Source organism: Podarcis gaigeae (assembly GCF_964106915.1).
Source record: "Podarcis gaigeae genome assembly, chromosome: 8".
Classification (NCBI taxonomy): domain Eukaryota; kingdom Metazoa; phylum Chordata; class Lepidosauria; order Squamata; family Lacertidae; genus Podarcis; species Podarcis gaigeae.
In genome coordinates, this window is record NC_139684.1 from 59860154 (window position 1) to 59879681 (window position 19528).

At 43.5% G+C, this 19528-nt stretch overlaps 1 protein-coding gene across 9 annotated transcripts in view; it reads right to left on the minus strand.

Moving 5' to 3' along the window:
• The window catches only part of CSMD2 (CUB and Sushi multiple domains 2), a 474291-nt gene that overhangs the window by 70705 nt on the left and 384058 nt on the right, over positions 1-19528 (minus strand). For all 9 annotated transcript variants that reach the window (XM_083751582.1, XM_083751583.1, XM_083751584.1 and 6 more), the window contains 8 exons: positions 18927-19051; positions 14043-14139; positions 11164-11268; positions 9332-9450; positions 7883-7952; positions 5769-5885; positions 2451-2660; positions 1106-1294 (listed from right to left, as the gene is read on the minus strand). In XM_083751582.1, coding sequence (XP_083607708.1) covers positions 1106-1294; positions 2451-2660; positions 5769-5885; positions 7883-7952; positions 9332-9450; positions 11164-11268; positions 14043-14139; positions 18927-19051 — 1032 coding nt within the window. The remainder of the gene's footprint in view (positions 1-1105; positions 1295-2450; positions 2661-5768; positions 5886-7882; positions 7953-9331; positions 9451-11163; positions 11269-14042; positions 14140-18926; positions 19052-19528) is intronic.

Genomic DNA, 19528 nt, shown 5'->3' on the forward strand with positions numbered 1-19528 from the left:
TTCAGCAGTCGTATCTCGGGGGAAAATATAATGGCTTGTTTCAGATGTAATGTGAAACGAGGTCAGCTCAAGGCATTTTGCTGCCAGATCAAGATGGTGCCCAGTCCATGTCATGTAGAGAAGCCAATTGGGATGGCAGATGAATATTGCTTCTACATCGGTGACTGGAAAGCCAATTTTTACCACACCTGAAAGCAGTAGGTGGGCTTAGGGGATCAAGGGAACACAAAATTTCACCCTCTAATACTTTACCAACCACTGTCCCCCTCCCAGCATCTGTCACCTGACTGCCTAATGGTAGGGCCAAACTTGATGCTAAACCATAGCTTAGTGTTACGTGTATGAGCAGAAGCAAGCCTTACGCTTGTGTTTTCTCTGTTCCTCTCACCTCCACAGTGTGGCCACAAGAAGAAGATTGGAAGGATCCACTTCCTGTTTTAAGATAACCAGCATTTTGGGTTTTGTTCAAATGGGGTGAAACTCTGGTTAGTTGAAACTCTGGTTTGTAACAGGAGATGGGATCATAAACCATGGCATGACCTAGCTTGTTTCTACAAACCAGAGTTTAAACCAACCAGTTTCCCCACACTTTGAACATCAGAAGTCTCATAGTCAGGACGGCTATATTTTGTGTCCTGCTTCTGGGCTTCCCATAGGCGTCTGGTTAGCTAGTGTGAGGATTGGATGTTGGGCTAGATGGTCCTCTAGCCTGATCCAGCAGGGCTCTCCTTGTAGTCAAATACTGAGATAAAATGTTGCTGGCGAAGGGGGGAATTGTGCCCACTCAAGGAATTTCCTTTTTTAAAAATTGGGTTTTATAAACAAGAATAATGTTATACAAATAAGTATACCAAGTTTTCTCATGTCATATGTATATCACAAAAACAGCAAAAGAAATGTGACAAAATACCTACAACATATGTTTCAATATTAGTGGTCAATGTATGGGTTCTTGGTTTATGAATTGGTTTAAACAATTAGGAAGAAGAAGAAGAAGAAAAGGGGGGAAGAGGGGGACAGGAATGGTGGGTGTGGTGGTGTGGTTATGCTTCTATTATTCTACATAGTGTTTTCCTTTTTGGGAAGTGACTCAATAAAGCCATACCTTCACACCTGGGCAATGGGTGGTCCCAGTTTCTATTGGTTCCATGTTGACAGGTCAATACTGGGTGGCCAATGAGCTGATAGCCGGGGAGACACTCAAAGGAGATGGACTGGCCCACACTGTAACCGGCTCCCCTCACAATACCATTGGCAAAGGGCTCGGGGTCAGGACATTCCTGTAGCTCATAAGCTGGAAATCAAATGAGACAAGAGGTGCCATATTTTAAGTTAAGCATTTATTAGCACGGCTTCATAAGAGGCATCTGGGGCACAAGCAACTCTGGGACACACAGTCTATTTCGCAGAGTCTCTGGTGTCAGGGATGCTGAAGGACCAACTTCCCCTTACAATGGCTCTGTAGTACACTAAGATCACTAGAAGAAACCTTGCTAATAATGCAGTGAACTGTTGAGTGTGTCTGAAGACAGTAAGTCATCCATGGTAGCATGTACCCTCTGAATGCCTTCCTCACCCCACTGTCCCATCCCACCCCTGGCATTCCTCTGGAATGCCCTTTATTGGAGACTTGCCTCAACTGAGCTGGGATGGAGGACTTACACCAGCATATCTCTGGTGAGCTTGGATGGGGGACATCAGTTGGCATAACCCTGGTTGAATAGCTGGTTCAGTGGAAGATCCACTTATTACAAACTCCACTCATCCTGGAAGATCTTAGGTTTGAACTGCAACCTAAGTCCCTTTTCAAGACCCACCTTTTCTCTTTGGTTTAGATCCCCAATCAAATGTGTGCTTTAGGACATATAACTGCATAGGCTCACATATATCTCCCCCTTATTATCTTTCCCCTTCCTCTCTACTCCCCTGTTTTCTCTCCCAGTGTCAAAAATTTAGTTTGCAATTTTTTGGGGTGTGCGTGGGTGCTTACGTTTGGGGTAGTGGCTCTTTAGAAAGGAGCAACAATAATGCTAAAAACTTGTAGACAGACACCAAAGCTTTCTGTGCTTCTAATTAGAACCAGAATAAGAGCGGCAGGAAAAAGCCTGGACAAAAGACCACTGGGACAGAGTATTCTTCTGATGCAACAATTATGAGGTCTCCAAGCATCTAAGAAATTCAGGTCAGGTTGAAACCCCAGGCAGAGTACAGAAGCCCTTCAGGGAAACACATTGTGAATTAACTTGTCTGTGTTGGCAGGGTGAACAGGCCCTGGCTATTAGGATTAAGCCAGGCTACTATGTAACCCTTTTATAGTTGCTTGGATTAAAGCCTCGAGATATGACTTCAAAATTAGAGAAGTGGCTCTCGCATTCTGAGCACTCTTTCCATGAGCCTCAAGGGCAATCTGGCTGCATCATCCACAGCTTCATTGACTCCCTCCTCCTTACCTTGGTATTCTACCTTAAAGCCAGGCTTGTTCTGTGAGTGGTCGCTGTGGAAATACATGGTGGTTTCATGGGATGTGGAAAGGAGGGAGCCTGGGAGGTCACTCCCGCTAAACCGGCTGATGATGTTGCTGGTGTCATACGGCCCATTACGGATTTCAACAAAGTCATGGTTAGGCTCAGTGGAAAAGTTCAAAAATTGGAGGTGGGCACCTGTATGACAAGGGGAAAGAGGGAGAAAGGAGGTATATTCCAGGGTCCCAGCCAGAAAGTAGACTGTGGCTCAACTAGGAGTGCAGGCCACACTCATGTTCACATGTGCCCAACTTTAAGATCATTTCCACATTAATTTGCAATGGTTATTTTTTAAATATGAATAAAAATTCACATTTAAATACTTATTTTCAAATGCCCCTCAATACACATTTTTAATGTATTTCAGGACTTTTTTTGAAATGAGGACTGTGTCATGACATTCAGAAAAGTAACAAAAATTCAACAGATAGCTATGTCCAGATCTGCATATAAATATGGGAAGTGCAGCTCACTTCGGAAAGATTTGCAAAGATCAAATTCCTCAACTATCCCTGGGCTTGACAAAACTGTATAGAATTTGGCTGTAATCCCCAAAACATACCCAGCTCCTCATTTCCAGACCCTTGATCATATTGGTTGCTCTCCTCTGCACACATTCCAACTTGTCAATATCCTTTCTTAAATTGTGGTGCCCATAACTGGACACAGTAGTCCAGGTGTGGTCTGACCAAGGCAGAATGGAGTGGTACTATTACTTCCCTTGAACCAGACACTATACTTCTGTTGATGCAGCCTAGAATAGCATTAGCTTTTTTTGCTGCTGCATCACACTGTTGACTCATGCTAAACTTGTGGTCTACCAAGACCCCTAGATTCTTTTCACACGTACTAGTGGCAAGCCAGGTGTCCCTCATCTTATATTTGTGCAGCTGCTTCCTCCTGCCTAACTGTAAAACCTTACATTTGTCCCTATTACATTTGCCCAGTTCTCCAATCTGTTAAAGTCATTTTGAATCCTGATTCTGTGTTCTGCAGCATAAGCTACCCCTCCCAGATTGGTGTCATCTGCAAATGTGATGAGTGTAATGGAAGCACAGTTAAAAATATAGGCACAAGTCCAAAAGGTTTATGGTTAAAAGGGTGAAAGGGGAAGCACTGCCAGAGAACATAATCATCCTGGATCCTGGGAACCAGATGTTTCTGGAGAGGATGCCTCTCTGATGATTGCTCTCCCTCAAGTCTGGGCAGTTTGTCATTGAGGGAAGCCACTAGACCAGTGTTGGCCAAACTTGGCCCTTCAGCTGTTTTTGGACCACAACTTCCATCATCCCTAGCTAACAGAACCAATGGTCAGGGATGATGGGAATTGTAGTCCCAAAACAGCTGGAGGGCCAAGTTTGGCCCACACTGCACTAGACCCTTACTTTGAACTTCCATATTCTTTTCCTGCTTCCTATCTGTTGCACCCTCTGAATATGGATTACTGGAGCTTCCTCACCATTTGGGGGTTGGGTCCAGGGATGCACAATCCCCTTTGGTGCTCATATTGTCGATAGCTAATTATAAGAAACCTTTGCATCCAACTAAAAATGTTCTTATTTTTATCACAATTTGTCACCTACCCACTCCTATTACACCTATTGGTGTTGTATTAACTATTGGTTTTATTTAATTTTAAGTTGTACCATGGTTTCCTCGCAACCTGCCCTGGGACCTTACGGTAAATGACAGGCACAAAATCCAAAGAATAAAATAAATAAGTAAACAGACACATAAAAAAATTACAACATTCATTAAAAAATGGTTAAGTCTGGCCAAATTTGGCTAACTGATCATGAGTTTTTTGTTTTGTTTCTAAAAAGTTGATTTATATGGGACAAAGGCATGCCCTGCCCTTAGAGCGGATTTGATTTTCTCTAACTTCAGAGATCACAACATGTAAATTATAGCATGTAACAGCCACTACATTTTTAAAAGAAACCCTCAATGAAGGGAGGACTAATTTCTAAGAATGAGGTGTGTGTGTGTGGGGGGGGGGGTGAAAGCAGCCTTCATCAACCTGGTTTCCCCAGATGTTTTAGACTACAGAGCCTATCAGCAAGCACAGTGCTGGCTGAGGCTGATGGGAGTAGTAGTCCAAAACATCTGGGGGGAACCAGTCTGGCGAAGGTTGGGTTTAAGCCATCAAGTTCTACATAATGCAGAAGAAAGAAGGTAGAGGAGTCCTGAGGTGATATAATGGACTGCACCATTTCAAACTATAGGTGGAGAATTCCATTTCTGGATGCTTCCCTGCATAAGAAATTTAATAGATTCAGATAGGGCAGGCTGGGTTAGAATGGTTAGAATGATTTCTCCATATCATTATGATTTCCTTCTATTATTTAATTTATTCATTTTTTAAATTGCCCAGCGGTTGCTTGCACAGGGTTTTTATATAAAAGGATGAGCATTTAAAAATGGCACCCCCAACTTGCTGTCTTAAGTGGTACAACCCATTCTACAACTTCAGACTATGGCTTATCTCCACTTAACTTTCTTCTGCTTTTTCCAGGCATGGCCTGTGTTTGAAAGCCCCATGTCTGAGCACCCCCCTTTTTTTTTTGCTCCAGAGCTCTCCCCATTAAAACCCATAGACATTTGCTCTGATTAAGTACTAAAGAGCAGATTTTCATAGGGAAAGTTCTGGGGCAACATCCCCCCCCCCAAAAAAAGCCTTAGTCATGGCACTTTTAAACAGGGACCTGTGCCTTGAAAGAATGGTGGAAAAGGTCAGCTTGGATAAGCCCTGTGTAAAAAGGTAAAGGTAAAGGTACCCCTGCCTGTACGGGCCAGTCTTGACAGACTCTGGGGTTGTGCGCCCATCTCACTTAAGAGGCCAGGGGCCAGCGCTGTCCGGAGACACTTCCGGGTCACGTGGCCAGCGTGGCAAGCTGCATCTGGCAAGCCAGAGCCGCACACGGAAACGCCGTTTACCTTCCCGCTGGTAAGCGGTCCCTATTTATCTACTTGCACCCGGAGGTGCTTTCGAACTGCTAGTTTGGCAGGCGCTGGGACCGAGCAGCGGGAGCGCACCCCGCCGCAGGGATTCAAACCGCCGACCTTTCGATCGGCAAGTCCTAGGCGCAGAGGCTTTAACCCACAGCGCCACCTGCGTCCCTAAAAAGCCCTGTGTAGACAAGACCTAAACTTGTTCAACCTGAGGTCAGCTAACAACAGTAAGTGCAAATAGGTTTATTCATCAGGCTTTTGAGGAGATGCGAACAGCACAGGGCACTCTCTTACCAAACCCCACCGGAAGGGATATCCTCCACGTACAGTCGCTGTTGCTAGGATAGTTTCCTGGGAAGCCGGGACTCAGAATTACACCTTCCATCTCTTCCATGGTTCCACCACACTGAGCTGTTAGATAAGCAAGAAGAAGGTGGCCAGGAACAAATATCTGCATTTTGGAAAGCTGGTTATCTGTTTGCATCTTAAGACATTGTAATATAATTTTGCATGATGGTTCCTGAGATCAAGGAGCAGGTTTTCATATATTTTTGGGTACAACTGGATGACATTTGGAATCAAGATGGCAGACTGAACCTTTTAAAACAGCGCTGATTTTAACCACCAATTCCAAAACTACACTATTTCGTTTCTTGGAATCCCCAGCAACACCAGGCTGAAGGCTGCCACTTAAAAATAAACCTATTACAATATTGTTTGTCCTTTATCCTGAGGACACAGGCAAAGGGATCACAGCTCAGCAGTGGAACACGTGCTTTGTGTGAAGAATGTCTCAGGATCAATCCCCAACATCTCCATTTCAAATTATTTTCTTCTTCACCTTACTTCAGACTACTGTAAAAACCAGCCCTCTGAGAGAATATATGGCATAATGCCCCTACCCTCCCAATTTCACTACTGATTTTTGGGTGGTGGGTAATTTCGGGAGATTTAGCTCCACCACCATAACCCTTCTCACCTGAACCACAGAGTCCAGTTTTCATTTCCCAAACCTAAATTCAGGGCTCTCTCTGTTCCTAATTCCTCTATATTCATTCACCTATGAAAGTCTCCGCAAATCCTCTTGGGTCCCCCCCACCCCTGCACAGTCTAAAATAGAACATGGAGGCCTGTGCTTTTAATCTATGCTGACACTGACAACACAGATTTCCCTCCATTTAATGGCTCATTATATGTATTTTTTTTTCTGCTGACTTTGCTAGTCTCTAACTCCCCACCCTCTTGATGTCTACTTAAATGGAACTCCTCCTCAATTATTAAAAAAGGATAACATCTGGATTAAAGAAGAAGAAGAAGAAACAGCCAGTCGATCTTGTAGGGACTCATGAACATTTCACCAAAGCTTGATCGCTTCTGCCTTTCTAAGTGTGGCATAAAAAATATTTGAAAAATCTCCAATCTAGTTTCTCTGCTATGAAATGGTGTGCGCCTTTGTGTGTGTAGCTGTCAAAGGCAATTTCTCATTCGGGATCTGCAGCTAACAGACTGAGATTCAAATGCATATTTATGCACCAAATTAAGCATCCTGATTTTCAAAAGGAGCAATGAAAGACAAACTCTCGTGGGAAAATGGGCTTCTGATTTCAGCTGTTATAAAGCCGAATTGCCTAACTCAATTACATTGCAGACCAATATTCTAGTTTGCAATATTGGTTTGCAGACCATCGGACCTTCTTACATTCTGGTTTTGCAAATGGGAACCTACTTATCAGGCTTTTGGGTTAAAACTCTGATCCTTCTGCACCCCAGTGCAGCTGTGCTGAAAGGGAAGGTTGAATGGGGAAAAAAGCTTATAACCCTTTATTCTCCCCAGTGGTCCTGAGATTACCATTCCTCCGAAGCTGCTATTTACATTAGGAGGAAATTCTGCATTCAGCCTGAGAAGTGCTGTGGAAAAGGCTTTGCAAGTTTCTGCCAGCTGATTGGTGGTACCTGAAAATGATATTTCAGCTCAGACCTGTGATATATGACGACAGCCATAGAGCAGTGTGTGTGGCTAGGCTAAAACAGGGAGGCCTGGTGAGCCTAATTGGACCAAAGGGCCAGAGGTCCCCCAACACTATAACAGAATCAACAAACAGAACAGCTTATCAGTTCAGATTCACACGACAGCCATAGAGCAGTGTGTGTGGCTAGGCTAAAACAGGGAGGCCTGGTGAGCCTAATTGGACCAAAGGGCCAGAGGTCCCCCAACACTATAACAGAATCAACAAACAGAACAGCTTATCAGTTCAGGTTCACCCAAGGGATCCCTTAAGCAGCCAGGACATCAACAAGCTCCCTTTAAATGAAATGGAAAAAAAAATAGTAAATAGTGAGGAGGCTACAAGGGTGTCCCTCCAGGATGTCACGGTCTTAAAATAAATTTCATGGTGGACTTTTCCTACCGATGCAAAGTGGAGGAGGATAGTTCCAGCGCCGGACAGTCCCTGGCATGCAGGAAATGTGAGAATGTCCCTGAAGCAAGGAAGGAAAGCAGACTATGAGATGGTGGGATAGAGGAAGAACTGAAAAAAGTCCTAATGAGAAGTGAGAGTACCAAAGCAAGTTTATATTTTGCACCACCAAAACAAAAAACAAAATATACACAGACTTGAATCCTAAATTAAGTTAATTTACATGGTGTGTGTTTTTAAAAAATAAATCACGTATTTATAAATTGTACAAAACCACATTAAAGACCAAAACAAAATATAAACATGAATACATTAGACAGCTAAAAGGATGGTTATATAATCCAGTTCAATTTCTTTCCCAAAAATAAAATTTAGTTGTCAGATTAATCTGGAATTTCCTAATCTGTGTCATATAATCTATCACATAAGAAGAACCTGCTGGATCAAGCCAAAGGACCATCTAGTCCAGCATCCCATTCTCACAACAACCAGCCAGATGCCTGTGGGAAGCCCTCAAACAGGAACCGAGTGCAAACAGGACCTGAGCATGTTGCCTCTGTTAGTGGAGGTGGAACATAACCATTGTGGCTAGTAACCATTGATAACCTTGCCATCCATGAATTGGTCTAATCATCTTTTAAAGCCATCTAGGTTGGTGGCAATCACTGCTACCTGTAGACATAAATTCCACATTTTAACTATGCACTGAATGAAGAAGTCAGTTCTCAGGTATGGAACCTGATCTGAGGAACAAGTTACGTATGTTTACTAGAAGATCAGCAATTTCACATTTGAGTTGTTTGAGAACTCTCAGGTGGATGCGATCCAGTCAGTTTTTGTTTTGTCTATTAGGCCTAGAACTTCATCAGCCTTCCTTAGACTCCCCCCCCCCAAAAAAAAATCCTTCTTAAAGTACCGTATTACTTAAACCCATCTATTCATTGACTCACTATATATTTCACCGTCTTTAAGGAACACTGCTACTTTCATTATAATTCATTATATTCAGCTGTTTCCAGATTTGCCCAACTACATCAAATCCACCCATTGGTTTATGGGTATTTTCCCATGATCTGGCATGTAAAACTCTGCCCATAGTTATAGTATATAATGTTTGAGTGAAATATATTGTCTTAATCTCAAGAGGTACATCACAGCATCTAATGGAATGTTAGATTGGAATATTTATTTAATCAAGCTGATTACTGCAGCTCAGGACACTCATGCTTTATAACATTCAAACCAAAGCTGAGGTCACTTCATATAAGAATTTGCAATGCTCAAATGCCTTAACCATCCTGTTTTCCCCTGAATCTGTCACATCACAGATCCCTGTGTATCTCTTTCAGTCAGCTCTGTCAACTCACACATGGGCAGCTCACATATCCACAGTTTTCACTGCAAAGTGAAACACTTCACAGACTCAATAACACTTAGTACCTGGAGTGCATAGCCTGGCTCACACTGAAAGGAGACAACATCATTCACCAAGTATCGCTCCCCGATCTTCAGACCACTGCTGGGGACAGTGGGTTCTGGGCAGCTGGAGAGGCCTACAGCTGCAAGAAAGCAAGAAGAGGTGAATGGGGGTAGCTGGTGTGTGTGTGTGTGTGTGTGTGTGTGTGTGTGTGTGCAAGAATTCTGCCAGAAGTGTACAAATCAGGATGTAGATTGGGGCTGGGAGGAGAACCACTGGCCTTATCAGTCCCAGCATGAGTCTCAATTTGGCCCATGAGGCCATTACCCCCAAATCACACCAACCTGACAACAGAGACGTAGCTGCCACTGAAGAAGCTGTGCTTTGCTTCATGCATTGGTCTGAGAAGTGCACATTTGATAGGTCTGCATTAAATGCACAAATTTCTCCTCCATCCCTACTGGCACACAGCTGATTAATCAGCTAAGTCTAGAGTGGTGCTGCTCCTAAGAACTGTTAGCTGGATCAGGCCAGCGGCCCATCTAGTCCAACATCCTGTTCTCACAGCAGCCAACCAGATGCCTGTGGGAAAGTTTCAAGCAGGACCCTGCAGCAGCTATTACATTTTACAAACTAGACACACTAACTGCATTGACGTGATAGCGTTGTGTCCAGTTTGGCCCTAAAAAGAACTCCCCCACCAGGTTTAAGTGAAGTGAGCCTCCAATTCTAAAGCACCACCAGATGTACTAAGCCTGTACACATTCCGTATGGAACTGTGTGTATCATGTCTGCTGTTGATCTCTGTTTGGTGAATGAAAAGTAACAGAACGCTGCTCTCATTTCTGAAAGTGACCTCTCCCATGGGACTCCCTCCAGCGGTTGGCACTGGCACTTTACTTTTCAGCCACTATGACGGGCGCAGCAGGCGCAGTCCAGCTGCTCTGCTGTTCTCAGCCAGACGTTTGGCTGTGAAGGTAGCAGCTGAGCTGCAGGACTTAACGCCTTTGTGATCAATGGTGCATCAGCCAGGGAACTGGCAAGAGCTTTAAAGCCTCATGGAGTTGTGCTGTCTGCACCAGGTGATTTGTGCACCACTTGTTAGCTGCATTGTGTTGCTGGTTTGTGTTACATTTTTGGAATCTTGAAATTTTCCTGTCGACCACTTTGAAATCCATCTTCTTGCTTCTTCTTTTGGATCAAGGGCGGTTTATGCATGCATTAAAACACATAAAGAAGCATGTGCATAAAACACATTCCCTGCCATCTCCAGCTAACAAGCCACATCTCTCATTCCTGCCTGGAGCACCTAAGAAATAAAACATTGCAGGAATCAAAGAAGAATGCCCCCAATTTTAATTCAGAAATATTAGAACTTGGAATATCATCATTCTGGGGAAGGCTGCTAGCATTTTCACCATGCTCTTCATCTTGGCTACTGGCCTACCTTTCCATTTTATTTATGAAGGCTACTTTATTTCCTTTTTTAAAAAAAAAAAATATGTTCATTTTGGTAGCACATTATTGAAGGCTCAGTGGTTGAAATCGACTACTCTTATGTAGTCATTCTAGTTTCCACCCAGTGATCTTCTCTGGTTTCTGAGCATTCCCTAGTCACCACCTGCATATCCCCCAGCCCCTTTCTTCAGTCATGAGATCTGGAAGCTTGGCTTTATTTTAACTTTTATACACTAAAGTTTCAAATTATATTAAATTCCACATCATATACCCTTTCTCAATCTTGTATTTGCATGATCACTGCGACAAAGTGTGCACAGCCCTGAAAGTAATTGCTCTCGCAGCAGAAGCTACAACCTGGGCATCTTGGAACAGCATCATCAAGAAGAATCCTTACTTTTGTACTCAAGGTGAAATCCTGCAGCAGAGACACTGATGTCAGAGTAGAAATGCAAATAGAGTTGGTTGGAAGTGCTGTTCAGCAGTGCAGGGACTGTGGTTCCTAGGGGAGAAACACATGCACACAAGAGGCAGAGACGTTACCAGGGTGTTTCAGAAATGTTGGAGAGGATCTGGACCATTTCCAGAGCCACTCACCATATCTGGGGAGGTGTCCTCCCTTCACCCCTTCCAGCCACCCCTAAACCCTGGAAAGTAAGACTAGAAGAGGGGATTTGGCGGTGGTGGTGGGGTCCCATCTAGCACAGGAAGCAGGCAGGTCTTTTGTGCATTAGGAAAAGACAAATCTGTCATTTCTGGTTTCTCTCAGTTTCTCATTATTTCCAATCTTAGCTTCAGTTTGCCATAATTCTGCACCAATTCGCAATTCTCTTTTTATGGTCCTCACACCAGTAGCATTTTAGTGCACATTCTCTTAATAGACTCGCAATTTTGCCCTATACAGTTTTGCAAGCAACTTCCCCAAATATAAGGCATTTTGTATTTTGTTTTCACTAATATATGCATTTCTAGCCACACTTTCCATATACAGTGTGTGTGTGTGTGTGTACACACACACACACACACACACACACACACACGCCTTTTTGTACCACATTTTGTTTGGTTGGTCGGTTGGAGAACTGCACTGCAAAATTCAGAGAAGTGCAAATTTTGTTGGCTAGCTACATTACAGTTTGTGTTTTGTTTCGGGAAGTGCAAATTAGGTAGGCTCACCTTAAAAAATGAACTGAACCAAATTTCTCCAACATCCCTAATGTGCACACACAATTATAGAGGTGTGAGCATCCTGAGTGTTAGCGCTTCAACAGCTCATTACTGAGCCAGTAAAAGAATCATTTCACACTACCAGCAGATGTCCCCATAATAGATCTGTATGAAAAGGATGAAGAATGAATTAGACTTAGGGGGCTGCTCTGCACACACCCTTCTATCCCATTGGTCTTGAAGAACTGCAGGGCAAAGCCTGAGTCTTATCTGAGAACACATCAGAGATTGCATCTGTGTGTCTGAGAAGGCAGCCTTTAACTTTGGCAGCATGGTTCATTTTTGATCAAGCTCCACAGAGGCCAGCAGAGGGATACTCAGAAATGTAGTTTTCAAAGCGCAGAGACACATTTCTCATCACAGAAAGCATTACCCGGTTGGACTAACAGATATAGAAAAGGATTTGGAGATGAGAAGTTACAGGGGGGGGGGGAGTCACAGAGGACCCCTCACGGCACTGTTCTCCCCTCTTTGCTGGCTGAATAACAGCTTGGGGTCCTGAAATGAAAGGAATAAGGCAGCTCTGGAGGGGAATGGATGCAACTCTGTGGAAAAATGGCTCAGAAAGCTTTCACAAGAGACTCCAACTGTGGTTTAAGAATGCAAACGGATTCACTCTCAGCTTTGCTTCTTTGATGCACTTTCCTGTTTTGAAAAAATCCACTGCCCACTTAGTTTCTTACTCCACATAAGCACCATTCATGCATTACTGACATATAGGACAACACAATTCTTTAAGCCCTATATCCAACATCACATCTGTTTCCCCCAAGAACCATGTACTGCACATGGATGCCTGCAAAACAACTTCAAGGCACAAACTCTTCATCATGTGCAATTGCCCCACACAACTGAGAGACCCAGCTGTACAGGTGTCCTGATCATGTGGCACCTTTATGTGCAAACAAGAGTTCACACAACCGGTACAAACAACACACCATTGTTGAAGGTGGCAGATGTGATGTTGGAAGTAGGGCAAAAAGTGTGACCCTGCTCTCAAGTGAGCACGACACTGTCCTTCACCCAAGTAACATCATTCACAGAAGTCAGGTAGGGAACAAGATGGGGAAGAGGTCCAAATATTAGCACAACTGACCCCTTCAAAATAAGTGGTATTAAATTTGGAAATGTTGGCACTGCTCCAAGCCTAAACCAGACCACAGGATGCCAGCTAGTTTGTGTTGGCAAGAGTAATGACAAAAAGGTTTCCCTTCTCAAGCATTTCGAGTGAAATGTAGTATTTCCAAGTTTGTGCTTGCTTCTAACATGCAAAGCATGGGAGGGAGAAATTTGTGTATGTGGTGGTGGGGAGGCTGTGCATGGGGGTAAGTGTGTTCAACCTGTTCTCTGCCTTGTCTGTGCAAGTGCTGCCTTGTACTTTTGTCATTAATTAATAGATTATTATATTTGTTCATCCCTTTTTAACATAAATTGTCTCAATGGAACCAAAGGGTTCAATAAATAGTGATAACAGGAAATATTCAAAAACAGCAGTAAAATTAGACCTAAACTGCTATTTATATATACAAACATACATAGAAAAGGAACGCATCCTAGCCACACCCCACTTAAAAGCGTGAACACAAAAAGGGTTCACAGATGTAACTAGTTGCCCTCCCAATGAAGGACCAGTGGCCTGGGTGCCATAAAAAAGAGTGATGTTTACAAAAAGGATGCTTCCCTATGTACAGAATTCCACAAGCAGGGAGCCACCAAAGAAAAGACTTTTCTGTGCTTGACCATGGAAGCAAGTCTCAAAGCCCAGCTGGAGGAGAAGTTGCAATGGAGGGAAAGTGGAATCTTTCTGTCCTCTGTCTGTCTTGGGCGTTCTTTCATTACTTTGGAGGTGGCAAGCCTGGAAGACTGAGCCCAGTGAATAGTCAACACTGGAGGCTGCAAAGGCAGACTTCCTCAACCTGATGCCCTCTAGATGTTCTGGACTGCAGTCAAGCTGGCTGGGGCTGCTGGGAGTTGTAGTCCAAAACATCTGGAAGGCACCAGGTTAGTGAAGGCTTCTGTGGCCCATTCTGTGTCCGCTTCAGAACTCACCTGAGAAGCTGCCCAGCATGGTGGCTGTGTTATCCCCACCGTCAAAGACTTCTAGGGAATCCCAGTTCTGTTCTGTCACAAAACTGATCACTTGAATCTGGGAAGAGGGAGGGAGAAAAGAAAAGAACTGAAAAATTATGATATGGATTGCCTTTTAATTAGTAAACCAAATTTAATTTTGTAAAAAGAAACAAAACATTTGAGGTAGCCATTGGCATACTTTTCTGCCTACAGAGAATCCTTTCCATGTTGAACTATCTGTCAGGATCCTGATGGGCACTCTGAAGTGCATTGAAAAGCATTGGCATCGAGCATAGCCTTGACTAGCAAGTGTACATTCTAGGGCACAGACTTGATTAGCATGTGGTCAATTGGGCTCCCCTGTTGCCACACCAAATCTGACAGCATGCTCTTAAGCAGGCCCCTGCAGTTGCCAGTGGTGTTTTTTCCCAGGGAAGCTCGCCTGCCGTTAGTGATGTTCTGTTTGAGGAAACCCTGTTAAATGCCCAAAATACCTCAGGGTTCCCTGAAACACTTGCATGCTTCCTGTATGCATCTGGCTGGCTACTGCAAGAACAGGATACTAGACATGCTCCCCTAGGAGCCTCAAGTAGTACAAGTCCAGGTTAATTTTCACTACTTGATTCTGATGATAGTATACACCAGCCCCAACTTGGTCTCTCTCAGCCTTTCCTGGACATTCTCTAGGAAGTGCTTGATCCATGCTACAACTGTGCAAAGTTCCTCCTCTTCTGCCAAATACCACGGAGGGAAAAGGATTGTGTCACAAGAGTGATAATAAACCATTATCTCTGACATTCTAGCTTGCTTATCCTGAATAACAACTTTGCAGGGACTTTAAAGCAAAAGCAAAAACATGAAAACCTTTAGAAACTGAAATGCTAATGACCTCCACCGAGTCTTTACCAATTGCTCCAGCCAAATCAGCATCTGCATAATTATCCCCCTAATAATAATTTCATGCATTACAGAAACAAGACTGGGGGGTTTCCCTCTCACCATCCCATCTGACCCCCAAAGCTCCCCTCCCCACACTGGAAGGGCATGAACATTGTAAGCTTCTAATTTGACGCTCATGTGCAGGATTTCACGAAGGATCAGCCTGTATTTTCTGCCAGGGATCTAAATTAATTCACCCAGGGAAGAGCTGCCTTTGGGATGAATAATTCATACCAGAAGTGCTAGTGAGCAGGATGATTACATAAAATCCTCACTGGCCTGACACTGCCTCTGTTGTGCTATCAAGAACGCTTTCATCTCCAATGCCTCCTCTTGTTGTGTCACCACTTAACCTATACCTGCGGTACAAAACAGGGGTTAACAGCTGTCTAAAGGGATGGGCACCGATGGAGCTGGGCCTCGTCCTAGACACTGGCTGCATGTTCTGCGAGTCTCCAAACCAGCACCCATTCAAAGCACAGAACAGCCCTCTGCATTTGATGGCACTGGAAGTCTGCCAGCCCTAAACCAGAACATTTTACTGGTATATGGGAAGGGAGAGTTGGTGGCGCTCACTGCCTCCTGTGGGAATGAAATCCATAGTTTAACCATGTGCTGTGCCAAGAAGAACTTTCTTTTATCTACAGATAGGTAGCCGTGTTGGTCTGCCATAGTCAAAACAAAAAAAATTCCTTCCAGTAGCACCTTAAAGACCAACTAAGTCAGTTCTTGGTATGAGCTTTCGTGTGCATGCATGTGTGTATCTGAAGAAGTGTGCATGCACACGAAAGCTCATACCAAGAACTGACTTAGTTGGTCTTTAAGGTGCTACTGGAAGGAATTTCTTTTATCTGTTCTGAATCTTCCAACTTTCAGCTTCTTTGGTAGTCCATGGGTTCTAGTGTTAGGAAAGGGGAAGAGACTTTTCTCTACCCACTTTCCCCATGCCATGCATAATTTTACAAACTTCTGTCATGTCGCCTCTTACCTGCCTATTCTCTGGGTGAGTGAAACTCAAAACATTCTGGGTCTCAGTTGCTCTCAACCTGACAAGGCTCATGCAGTCAATCTGGATTCTAGTTTCTGCAAACTATTCCCCCTGCCAGATATCTCTATAGGCTCAGCTGCCATAAACATCTCGTAAGCTCACAAGCTATCAAGCGAGTTGTTTCAAAAGGAACCAATCCTTTCCCTTTCAGCTTTCAAACCTCTGTACTTCTTCCTATTTAGGGCACCCCCAAATATGCAGAAGCAACAGCTGCATTCTGGGGTGGCCCCATTTAGCTTCCAAAGCGACTTGACTTTGCTATAAGAGGGTTTGATGATTGTGGCAGCTTTTGTACTTTCTACCTCTGAGGAGCACTTCAGCTATGCAGCTGAAGGAGCCCTGCACAGAAGAAATGGATAGTTGAGCATATTCAAGAGTCCACACTCAGGTCACACAGAAGACTGGTTGGCCAGGATTTCTGGGCCTCACCACTGCACTCTGTGAACTGTTTCCAAGAACACATTCAACATTCCCCTTTGGTTGCACATGGCAGAGGGGGATCAGCAGCAGTGATTGAACTGTCTTTTAGGAGAGCGTATCTGTCACGACTGATCTGCTCATTTAGGAACCCTTAATAAGCTTCTGAAAAGCACTAGGTAGCTTTCTCCAGGAGAAAACCTGAAAATCGCTGCAGTGGTATTGCAGGAAGTGGGAAGAGAGTTCTACTGTATGAATAAAGTCATGTTTTGCTTAAATGTTTCACTTTTCCCCAGGTTTGGATTAACCATTAAGCGAAATAAGCATGTGCTTAGGGCATCAAGGGAAGGGGGCCACCACAGAAATTTTCCATTGCCAGATTTTTAACATTAATCATCATAAATCACTCAGCTGAATGTTCCTTTTCTCAGTTGAAAATCCCAACAGAACTACTATGCAACAAGGCAGGTTGGGTGCCTTATCTCTACTAAGTATAGAAGCAGACATGTTACATAAGATTAGGTTTGAGGATCTGATCAAATACTTTGCAATTAGAAAAGGTAGGAGAAAAAAATTCAAATATAAATAAAGTGGACGTATACAAAAAATAGACATCCCCTTCCATCTTACTATAGGTTTTGTTTCATTTTCAAAAATAAAAGTTTATTTTACCATTTATTATTGTGTTGTTTTTTAAATAGAATTTGAATTATGGGGGCACCACAATCTTCTAAATTTTTAGGGCCTCTAAAGTTCTTAATCCAGCCCTGCTTTTTCTTTTTGCATATATTCCAAAAATCCATTAGCAGCTTCACTGAGGATAATCTCAAAATTCTCCACTGCGTTTCAAACAAAAGGCGCAAAGAAAAAGAAGTGCTTCATTAGTGGATATTGCTCTCTCTTCTCCTCATTTTCTTTCCCTCCCTGCTTAAATTAATGAATGAATTATCACCTTTTGAAATTGCAAGTGCCAAATGCTTTGCAACTCCACCTCAACTGTTCCAACAGTTTTGCTCTGCTAAAGTGAGTATCCCCCCCACCTCTCTCTTTCCCCTTTGCAATGCCTGTGGGAAATACTGATAACAATGCAAACAAGTCACAAGATATCCAGGGCAAAATTAAACATAGCGGGAGGGGAAACAAACCCAGAACAAAACCGATCTGTTAATTAGCTGTAGCACCCACAGAAAGACATGCCAGTTGCTAGTTCGGAAGTTGTAAATAGGTTCACTTGCTGGCACTAATTGTTCCTCTGCCTCCCTTTCCCTGCCTACCAAAGCAGAGCAGTTGCTATAAATAAAGAAATAATAATAATACATTTTTTATTATTAAGAATATTGCAAACAAGTATAGCGGCATCATAATACACTGGATCTAGGCTAAATTTGTTGCATCTAAGTCCCACTGAAATAAATTTGAAAAGTTACGTAGCTTGGATCTATCCTATGCAGTTCTATGGATCTAGACACATCAAAAAAGCGTTTCAGAAAAATGCGTTGTAAACCTCAAAGGGGGAAATCAAGTTGATGAAAGACAGAACTCCACAGTGCCATCTGGAGTGACAGTGTAACTAATGTAGCTGAGTCCCAAGGCTCATAGTGGAAGCAGGCAGTGCCCAACCATTATCCAATCAAAGTCGGACTCAAAGCAGAAAGCAGATAAGAACAGGGCCTTAGGCAAAATGGACTTCTGTGTTGGCCAGGCCTAGCATAAAGACACTGGCCTTCTGATTTTTCCTTGCCAAGATAAGAACATAGGAAGAGCCTGCTGGATGAGGCCAATGACCCATCTAGTTCAGCATCTGTTCTCACAGTGTCCAACCACATACCTGTGGGAAACCAGCAAGCAGGACCTGAGCATGAGATCACTTTCTTCTCCTGTGGCTTCCAGCAAGAGGTATTCACAAACATTGCTGTCTCTGACTGTGGGGCAGAGCATAGCCAGCATCTTCTGCCTTCTGCAGTTTGCTCCTTGCCCTCACCTGTGCTCAGATTCACACCTTAACTCTGGCCCCAGCATCTTCAGCAACTGACTCCAGAGGCCCTGGGTCATAGAATGTACACTACTCCAAATGTCACTCCAGATACCTGGGCCCGCTGCTGTTCAGACCATTAAAGGTAAGCAGCTGTACTTTGGCCAAGAGTGAAGTCTCTCATTATATTAGTGCAATGATTCACCCTTGTACAACTTACCCCCTTCCCCTATGCACTCCTAGACCTGTGTCCCACCCCCTGCATTGCTGACTACCTTTTGCATTGCACCTGGTAGTGGACAAGCAGTCAGTGGAGCTCATTACATGAAGGTCTCAGAAGTTCTCAGCTCCTGGTCCCAGTTAGCATCCTGACATATCTGGCTACATCAGGAGGGAGTTTTTATTGCTCTTGGGATATTTGGGCTGGGACTGCTGTACAAGTCCTTCAACTGAGCTTAACAAACAAGGCATTCCTCTAATGTTTTACCTGTATTCCTGCTCCTTCAGGGACGGTTATTTTCCATACACAGTTGAGGCTGTTCAAGTAGGGCTCAGGGAACCCAGGGGACAAAATGGTGCCTTTTCGCTCAGTTAAGTTTCCACCGCAGGGCACTGAAACATAGAAGACAGGCTGCTACAGGTCTATTCCATATGAGGCTTCCTAATTGCTAGCAGGCTGCTACTACTCTCTATCAACACTGTTATCGGCTTTCACTTTCCCCTAAGTCCTAAGATTTATTCATAACATTCATATGCAGCCCAACAATAATGGTTCTCTGGGACACTTACAAAAAGATTTAAAAAATAATTAGACCATAAAACCATAAAATCTAATGCAGTGTGGTGCCTGCAGCCACAGATAACATCCATGCAACAAAGCTTAAAGCAACACCAGAATTTCTACAATAGAACCTAGGGCCTTTTGCATGCAAAGCACTGAGCTGTGCATCATAGCTGTCAACGTTTCCCTTTTTTAAAGGGAAATTCCTTTATTCCGAATAGAATCCCTCGCAAAAAAAGGGAAAAGTTGACAGCTATGCTGTGCATTCTTCCCTTGAACAAAAAGCTGTCTTATCCCAAGTAATAAAA